Consider the following 10,238-nt stretch of genomic DNA (forward strand, 5'->3'; position numbering starts at 1 on the left):
ACACTTGGTGCCCTGTCTTCCCGTTGCATCCCAGAAGTTACCTATTTATCCCAAGCAGCTTTACATGGCTCTGTAGCACAACTGAGATACTTTGAAATATTGTTTTTATTAAAAAAAATTCCATAAGTATTGATTTTGATTATCAAGGACATCATAGACATGATTGCATAGGTAACAGAAGAAAAAGAACCACATGAACTGCTTTCTTCATCATTGTAGAGTTCTGAATTTCAGTATTTCAGCCTGCTGACATGATGAAGGTAAGACACTGATACAGTGCACACACTCAAAAAACATTACACAATACCCATTTTAAAAAACCCATGTACCCAACTGGTTTGACCAGACTTCTGTTTTCCACAAGACCTCTTATCTTGCTGTAAGACAAAATTACCCAGGGAATAAATTGGACCCTACACTAACAAGGCTCTCAGGAATCTAATTACAGAATGGCAAAAATGCTGAATAGAAGCACATTAAATAACACGGCTGTCATTCTGTGGCAATGCATGATATATACCTAAAAGCCACTCAAGGCCAATAAAGTCAATGGGAGGATTTGCATCAGCTTAGAAGAGCATAAAGGAAACAAAAACAGTGTTTCTTGCATTGTACTGACAGGAAAATACAGTCACGGTGGACACAAAGCATGGCTAGATTGTAATAAGACCATTTGTAAAGCCAGGTTGAGGCACAGGGAGTTGCTAAGAGCTGCAGAGTGGGACAGAAAGTTGTAGAAAGCCCTGCTGCCAGTTTTGCCCCCATAGTCACTCTGGGAAGCCAGCCTGGTGCTGTGGCAGTTTAGGGGAGCGCTGAGCTGAGGGGAAGCAGCTACAGGTGGGGCCCCAGGGGCAGCTGTCCCACTGCATCAGTGATGGCAAGGGTAGTGAGCTCTGTCCCTGACCCAATGCCTTCTCTCTTCTACCTGTGGTAGGGCTTCAAACAGCAAAGTATATTTCTACCCTCTCCCCTGGAGCCTTGAGCCAGACACTACTGCTTCCACCTAACAGATGGGTTGTCTTCCAACCAAGTCTACTTCCTATACTATTTTAATCCTTTGATTGATTTCTCTGAGGCCTCAATTCACTCTGATGAAGATCAGTGGAAATTCATTCTCAGTTTCTGGGTGCTTTGCTGGTGTTACACTGACAAATGCACATCAGTGGGTAATTAGCTTCTCAACCAGTAGATAGGGTGTGCCTATCAATTTCTGGGAACAAAATACACTAAATCTATGCAGTAAATCCTCCCTTAGAGGCAGGACAATTGTAAATCACCAAGCACCAATAAACACCAATCAAAACCTAAAGAACCCAGTACTGACAAACACTACTGCCAGCAATACTACCAATCAGAGTGGCCAATTCCTTTAAAGACTATTAGTAATATATATAACACCCATAGATACAGGACATCAGACCAGATTAACCCTAAACTGTCAATAGCATTGTCTAAAGGCATGCTGGATGTCTCATTTTAGTTGCTGACAGTTTTATTGCATGCTTATGTCACTAAGATACTAAGGCTGAAAGGTCGTATCATATCTTAGAAGGTAACCATCATTGTAAACATACAGCTTCTGATCTGTGGGGTTATAATCAATACTCTGGATTGTATCTAACTTTTTATCCATAATGACACTGATTTTACCTTCTTGGCCAGTACGCGTGTCATACATGTAAAAAATTTCCTCTTTTCTAGTGTTCACTGTCCTTGTGGCATACAGAACACCACATAACATGAAAGCGTTGGAAACAGATGGCTTGTACTGTCTTGTCTGCCAAGTATTTAGCACATCAAGTGTGGTCTCATTGAGTTTGCTAATCACAATGTTGCCCATGGTTTTTTCTGTTGAATATATTACCCATAACCCACTTTCATCCACAGCAAAATCTATGTCTTGCCATGATACACCTGCATAAGAGAAACGGTTACCAATAACAGCATTTGGAAGCTCCTTTCTCAAAACCATGGTGTTTGTTTGTAAATTATGCTTCACCATATATCTTGAAGCATAAGCATGATAGTACAAAAAATTATTATAAAGGGCAGCACCACTTCCTTCCCCATATGTTATTCTACTTTCATACGTGGGTTTAAACAGCAGCAAATTATCAAAGGAACTATAAATTCTGTAGTATTCCAAGTATCTCCCATCTGTGTTCAATGGTGCAACCCAATAGACTTCACTCTCTGGATTAGAGGGAGAGTAATCTCTACCCCAGGAACCATATTTGAAGGAAAATCCTCTCCAGTTCAGCTTTACAATATAGGGCTGGCTAACATTCAGAAGTCCACGGTGAACGCAGCTACCTGCAATTAAAGAGAAAAAAACAGGTTTTCCAAAAGTCATAATTAGGAGAGAAGTTTGGCATACTGTAGCCTCTGCGGTGTGTTTAGTAGGGATCACCTTTGTGGCAAAGCACAGATATAAATGCATAGCTTCATGTGTAAAAGGCTCATTTTTGGCCAAGCAACTAGATGTCACTAAGTGTTCCAAGTTGACTCAGAAAGTTAGTAAAAATAAAAATAGTACATATTATTATAGCTATTTGCAGGGGGTGGGGGCAGGTAGAAAAGATAGGGACATCCATCCTCAGTCAGGATTAATTTGCAGAAAATAAGTGCTCACTGCACTGTTCCAGACAAGGGACAGATTTGTGTTTCTACCCATTTGATGCATGCCAGCCTGATGCACTAGGAAATCCCTTGGAAAATACAATTTCAGAAGCATTTTAGGTTATTTTCTACCTCAGTGGAACTGAGAGCATAGAAGGCAGGAAAAAAAGAAAGAAAAGCATCTGATTTCTGTGTGTTTCTCTGAGGAGGGGAAGGAAGGAGCAGCAGCAGCAGCAGTAATTCCAGAGTCACATTTCAGATTAGCATTCTGCTGTCAGAATCACAGCTTTACAACAGTGTGTCACAGCCACATGGTGCCTTCCACCTCAGGCCCTCAAAGAAATCTGCAGACAGTAACAATCACAGCCTAGGAAAAGGAGACAGATATTACTTCAAGTTTTCACGTGAGGCAACTCTAAAGAGAATATGACTTCAAGCTGAACAAGAATAGCTCTGTTTTCCACATATCAGCTATGAAGCCATTTTCAGGATCATGGAAAAATACTTTTTTTTTTCTACCCAAAATCTTTGTCTTTTTGCACCTACAGAATATTTTTCAAGATACTCAGCCGAGTAGAATTTTTTCCACACTTGCTAGGAACAAACAACAAAGCAAAATGAACATTCAATTACAATGAACACTCTTTGAAACAAAAAAATTTAAATTAATATAGATACAAGAAATACTTTCCCTGTACTCATGCTGAATAGCAGTGACATTCCTGTTTCCTAGTAAATTCTCAATATTGTAAGTTACTGGTGGAAAAAATCTTCCACTCATAAGTGTCCTTGAGCCCCTGAGGAGTTCAAAGCTGCCACTGGCAAAAACCAGCACACTTTTTTCCAAGTTTAAACATTAGCTTTTTGTATTACTGGCACTAAAGTGTCCCATATTTTTAATTGTAAGGATCTGTTCACCTGAGGTAATGGAGACAGAGATATCAAGTGACTGGCACCAGCTCACAAGCTTAGGGGTACTCCAATGTTTCCCAATTCAGTGGGTTGCTCTAGCTACTAGACTGCCTCCCTTATTAACGATGGAGTATAATATGAATAGATCCAAAGTCTCACATGTCAGTTAATGGATAATGATACTTCCTTCAGCACAGGAACTCCATGCACCACCAGCTGTGGTGTCAATGATGAAAATCAAATTTACCTTTTGAGATTTTAACACTTTGCATGGGTACCATGTCATGATTGCTCACAGCCCATATGAAAAGAATGGCTATTCATAAGCTCGGTCATGTGAAGGAATGTCTAGCATATAGATAACTTACGTCTTAGCACAAAGAAGAAAGAGAAATAACAGAGAAAATTGACCTTTTACCCTCAAAGGTGGTCATCCCTAAGCAGGGCCAGGCAATACTTACGGAGTCGAATTGAAAATTCCTAAAGTCACTGACAGAAAAAGTCTAGGAGGTGTCTTGTGCTCAGAGGCACCCTAGTCTATCCCAGACAGAGGGAAATGTGGAGACAAACCAATCTGAAGTACTCTACTTGGAAAAAGAGTGGCAAACAAGATATGTGGTGAAAAATGGACTGCTGAAAATGCAGAGAAATCTTTTTCTGATCTGCTTTGCCCAGGGAGAAGGTTCTCTGCCTCTGGGACAAGAAAACCTGTGGCCTGAATGTTAGAAATGTCCAAGCAAGAGCGCAACACTTGTGCCAATGTGTAAAGCTGATTTGGGCAGCAAAGCTCTCCATGTCTGCTCCCTTCTCAAAATGTAGTATTTCTCTCCTTCCACTACATAACAGCTTCATAGTCTTGTGTTGTCTTGCACTAGTGACTTGAGGCGCATGTGATTCACCCACAACCTCATCTCAACATCCATGAGGAAGGTGGGGAGCAGCTTTACAGGAAAAATAAATCACTATGCTGGGCTAAATCCTTGTGTCCCCAGACCACATTGGCAAATTCCTTGGGGTCAGTATTGCCCATGGGAGCAGCTCTGCATCAGTGAGTGCCCAGCTCATGATAGACAGGATGACACGAGTCATGAACAACTCCATCTCCTCCCCAAGTCCCTTTTTTGTCCAGGATTCTTGCGGCTGAAAGATGGGATGACCCTAGTTGAACGCTGCTTCAGAATCGTAGCAAATCAGCATTCCTGGCTGGGAGCAGATGAGCATTTAAGCATGCACTTAAGTGCTTTACAAAGGATGAGGCCCTGGAGCAGAAACCTCATTTCCAAATATAGCACACAAGGAAGGCACTGCTGTATGGTTTAGCCAGGCTGCACGTCTGGAAACGGCACGTAGCGTGGCTTGTAACATGGCCTCAGAACTTGGCGCAGACACCAGCATTTGGAGGTGCTTATACCTCAGCTCATGCAGAGGAAGAAAGCTAAGGCAGACAGTGCAAAATGGTTTGTAGCCTGCCAACTCCATAAATCAATTGGAACTGTTTTTTTCTTATATTGCTATTATGTATTGTTACCTCTTGGGTGAGAGCTTCTTTCAAGCTGGTGGCATATCAAACATATTACTGTGCTTAAATCACGATAAACTTATCCCAGAATTAAATGCTTATTAAATGCTCTAAAACTCTTGATTTGTTTAGAAAAATATAGCACTGAAGCTTGCACGTAGTGAAGCCCTGCTAAGCTCATCTATATGCGACCTCAAATAATTTTTCATGTCATTAAGCAGAACACAATTCCAGGTTTATTTTAATAATTCATACATTGTTTCATAAATAAAAAACAAAAGTGTGTTCAGCAGAGAGACCTTTTTTTACAAAAGAAATAATAAATTATTATTTCTTCCCTTAAAGAGATCTCTCTGCTGAACACTTGTTTGGTTTTTATTTATGAAACAATGAATTATTAAAATAAAGTTAGAAGCGTGTTCCGTTTTAATGATATTAAAAATTGTTTGAGGTTTCTATAGAGTATGTGCTTGATTTTGATTTCCTTGAAAACTCTCCCAGAATTTTTTTTTTTTACCAAAAAAACCCTATAGTAGTCAGGGGGTGATCTGTCTTCTGCACAGGTTCAAAAGAATTCATTGTTGTTTATTTAATCTAAACTTGCCTCCCTGCCTGGATCTTGTGGGAAAAAAAAATGCACAAAGGAAACAAAGTGTCATGTAATTTTGTAAATATTAGAAGGAACTTGAAATAAATCCATATGCATTATTCAAACTTTCAAGTTTTTATCTCCTTCCTCCACTCTTTTGGGCTACTGATAAATGATGTCCTGATATTTTTGCCTTCCTTTGTTTCAAGCTTATGTAGCAAATGGGCGAGAGGATGACTAACATAGGTACGTACACAAATACTTCTCCCTATGTAAAGAACCAGTATCCCAGCTCAGTGGTTTCCTAATCCTTCCGATTCATCAGAAAAGGAGTTGGCACTTAGTTGTCAGGACTGGATGGAGCCTGACTTGCTTGGCTGGTGGGCTGCAGAACTGAGCATGATGTTGGGTCTCACTTCACCCACTTCTCTGAAGCACTTGTAGAGTGCATCAGCTTCTCACTCCAACAATACAAGTGCCAAAACAACTCCAGCAGCCTCCCCGCACCAAGCAGCTACATCCGATCACAGCAGAGAAGGGACCACAGTTCACCTATGCAGCTGAACTTCAGGAGACAAGGTGGGACCCACGTTTAAAGGAACTCCCATGAAGGCCACAGAGATCAGGAGTAGGCTGGTGCTACACTCTCCCATGTGCTCCCAAGCACCAGATGTGCACCCTCCTCTCCCATCGGATGAACCACTGCATCCAGATGCGTGAGCTGTTACCAGTCTTACTATGGCTTGAGACACAGGAGATGGAGCTGCTCAGGGAAAGACTCATCTTTGCTCCTTCTGTCTCACTGACATAGGAAGACCCACATGGACTTCCTCAGTCTTCACCAGTATTATGGGGCACAGAAACAGGTTGACAGCTGTGGCAGAGAGGACTTATTTTGTCAGCATCTAACAGGGGATAAGGTGGAAGTCTGGAGTTCATCTGACCTACCTTCAGACACCCCAGCTAAGCTCCCCCCATTGCCAATGGAGAAATGTATGTGTCTCCAGGAGTCATTCAAACAGTCCTGGAAAGGAGGCACTGGCCAGCTCTTTTCAGGTGCCTGTAAGCATGTTTTTCTCCTTGTGTATGGACATATTCATTTCAAAACACAACCCAAACCACTCAAAAAATGCAGACATCTTGGGTACATAGGAGGTAAAATATAAGGTAAAAGTGAAATCACTATAAGACTCCAATAAGATTGCGTGAGCATTAGGCTACACCAGGTCTTTCTCCTGCTGAGACCTATTCAACAATAACTTGAAATTCTTAATTTCTAAAAGTGTAAAACACCTTTGCTTTTTTTTTTTTTTTACTTTGTTTTTTTTTTTTCCTTTGAGAATTTCATCTGACTCACTTCTCCCTGCTGCCTCGCTCAGATCATTTCACACAGAATCACAGAATGTTAGGGATTGGAAGGGACCTCAAAAGATCATCTAGTCCAGAGTCCTCAAAGAGCCATCCTAGGGTCTTTTCTCTCTGCACATGCCGTGATGCAGCCAGATGAGATTAGTGCAAAAGGAAAACAAATGGATAAATATTTCTTCCCACTGGAGTGGTGAGGAGAGAGATGCCAGGAACTGCTGCAGATAGGAAAGCCAGTGATGATGAGGATGATTGACTATATATATTTAATTAGCCCCATCTCAAACACTCAGACACCCACCTCTCCAATCAGGCAGGAAGGCAAATGGACACCAACAATTTCTTTTTGCAATGTTGTTTGAGAACAGGCCTGCTCACTCTGCGAATACAGCAGCAAGAGCCTTGGGGGACAGAGTCAGAGGGGCTGTGTACTACAGCACTGAGCAGCAAGAAGCTTTAATTAAACTTGCCTTTAGACTCATGGTCTCAGACAGCTTGGGGATTAGCCAAGCTCTCTCTAGTTCATGCGCCTACCCAAAATATGCAGGAGAGAGGATGAAGGGGGAAAGAAAACAGAGTCTGAAAACAGGACAAAGAGTCAGTTTAATACAAACATTATAAATATAATATGAACTAAAAGCAGGGCAAGGCCAAATGGTTTGGCAGGAATTCAAGGCATTCAAGCTTGCAGAGAAAACGTATGGAAACTGTGTTCAAATGCGTAAATGAGTGCTAGAGAGCTTCAGAGGCCCAGGTTTGAGCATCCATGCAAAGCCTCCAAAATGACCATCTAGAAAATGCATCTCTCTGTCACATACTTGCTCCATCTCCACAAAAATAACATCTTCCTACTACTAGTTTTCAGTCTGCAGGGATGTAATTGCTCTACAAAGTTCTCTGCCCAGAAAATATTTGCACCCTGCCAGGCACACAAATTCAGGATATGCCAGACCTGCATGGATTAGCAGGGATCTGAGCCTACACAACACCTGGGTTATTTGACATCTCCCAACAGGCAGGAAAATTGCCAGCCCTCTGCAGTTGCTTTGCCAGTCCTTTGTGCTAGCCTCAGAGACCACCCTCACCCTAAAGGTGGCCATGATAATACACCCATGCACGTCATCTGACCCCTCCAGGGTTCCTGTTGCTGTGGGCAGGAGATAAACTCACAGACAGCACCTCAACTGATGTCGGTGGTGGTAGTTCTCTGTAGGTCAATGGAGCTACCATTGTTCATAACACCTGGGGTTTTGGCCTTCTAGGTTATTTTCTCCTCCATGGTTCCCACACAATTCAGTGACCTGCAAAGGTGCCTGAGCTAGCTGGCACAGCAGTCAGGAATAAGGCAATGCTAAAGCGATACATTTTTGGTCCAGATAGACTCTATCCATCTCCCTACTGTGACCTGAGAAACAATGCTAAATAATTCTCTTACAGTCACAATCCTGTGCAGTTACATTTGCCCATCCCAGAGTTATCATCCTGTTCTAGACATGACTTACCTAACCCTGCAAGGAGCTGCACTGTGAAGCACAGACCTCCCTTTCCCACTCTGTGAAATCTCCTATGTTCCACAGATGCTCATGCCAACCACCCAGGCATAAAACAGTCCCTTCCTCCATCACTCACAGAAGGACATAGTATTCTTATTCCAGAGCTCAGTACTTTCTCACTGAAACAAAGGCTTGCTGTAGGCTTGAAGAGACAGAGGCTGTTTCTTTCCACACACCGTCACCCTCAATAAATCAATGAGATGCCCTTCAAATACTTTTAAAACACTGGGGGGTTTTTGGTTTGGTTTGGTTTGTTTTTTAATTGAAACATGTTAAGCCTTTCCTTAAGGAGCAGAGAAAGGCCTTGAGATTTTGCAATGCAGGTTTTTGTTTGAGCTTTCTCTCCTGCCTGATCCCCCAGACAAGGTGTTACTTGTGCAACCCTGTCACAGAAGTGCAGCAGCTGCCCACATCTCCATGAAGCACTAAGGAGATTGCAATAGGAAAGGCTGCTGACCCTAAGGGAAGCTTGTATTTCTGCCTCTCACCTTTCCAACGAGATGCTTGAACTAGCTGACCCCAAGGCGAGGAGAAGTAAATGCTGGTAAGGTGCAAATATGTGCTCCTTTCAAGCAGGACACCACTCCTTTTTTATGGGCTCCTCTGGCTGATTGCTAACAAGCTTATGTGAAAAAGCCAGATTCTTCCCTTGGGTATTGTATACAACAGAGTACTTTCTCTCTTACAATGCTCTGTCAAGGAATCCCCTGTGTATAAAACACTCAGGGGATTAACACAGTTTGATAAACCCTCCTGTCTGTTAGCAAGTGAGATGCTTGACCTGGCATACCTAAACTCATGTTTCCTAAATGGTTTGCTCCAGTGCGTTATACCTGACTCTTAAAATTTCTCAGACTATGATTACTTGTAATGTGATTTTTCGAACTGAACACACCATCAAGACAAAAATTATTCCAGCTGTAAACTAATTACCATGTGCCCTGTGACTGCTGATACTTTCATATGAACTGCATTCAGATCCACTAATATAAGCCCTAGAACGTAACCATTCCTAGTTAAGAAAATGCTAAACTCCTAGTTCCGCTGAAATCAGTAATAAAGCTTCCACTTATTTTCCTGAGACCAGAACTTCCCCCCAAGGTTCTTGAACTTCTGATTTAGAAGAATCTTTTGCCTGTGAAGCAAAAGTAATCTTCATGTAAAGCTTCCTTCCAGGGCTTGCATACCAACAGCTTTAGTACATCAGCTGTTGCTCATACCTTTTCCAAGCAGCATTAGAGCAAAATTGCCATGACACAGGTCACTCTCACAGGAACTATTAAAAATCAAAGCTGGTCACAAAAAAGCATTGTTTCACACACACACACAAAAAAAAAAATGTAATTGTTTTGAAAAAGAGAAAGGGAGTAGAGATTCTCTTCTTGCACTGCAAGTGAGACGAAGATTACAACATTTCCCAGTTGAAAACAGCTACTATGTCTGGAAGAGTTTGTTTTCTGCCTTCACTTTCCTTTTGAACCCATTGATGAAACATTAGGAGCTGTCTGCTCAATTTTTCAAGAGTTAAGTAGTATCATTACAATTGTATTTAATATTAACAAAGAGAAATCTGTGCATCTACTGTTCTACCCCTGTATAATGTTGTTTCTTATCTGATGTACAAGTGAAATGCTTACCTGGTGGGAAATAAGGGGGTACTGTAGTTTTGTTTGTGCTCTCT

The 10,238-nt window shown here is 41.7% G+C and overlaps 1 protein-coding gene across 1 annotated transcript in view; it reads right to left on the reverse strand.

The window, feature by feature from the left end:
* Positions 1-1,519: 1,519 nt before the first annotated feature.
* Positions 1,520-10,238, reverse strand: part of OLFM4 (olfactomedin 4) — a gene marked incomplete at its 5' end in the record, with an annotated part of 20,942 nt that continues 12,223 nt past the window's right edge. The window contains 2 exon segments of the mRNA XM_010174294.1: positions 1,520-2,313; positions 10,195-10,238. The exon segment at positions 10,195-10,238 is cut by the window's right edge and continues 14 nt beyond it. Of these exon segments, the coding sequence (XP_010172596.1) occupies positions 1,520-2,313; positions 10,195-10,238 (838 nt within the window).

The sequence above is a fragment of the Antrostomus carolinensis genome, unplaced genomic scaffold (genome assembly GCF_000700745.2).
Source record: "Antrostomus carolinensis isolate BGI_N321 unplaced genomic scaffold, ASM70074v2 scaffold3118, whole genome shotgun sequence".
Lineage (NCBI taxonomy): Eukaryota > Metazoa > Chordata > Aves > Caprimulgiformes > Caprimulgidae > Antrostomus > Antrostomus carolinensis.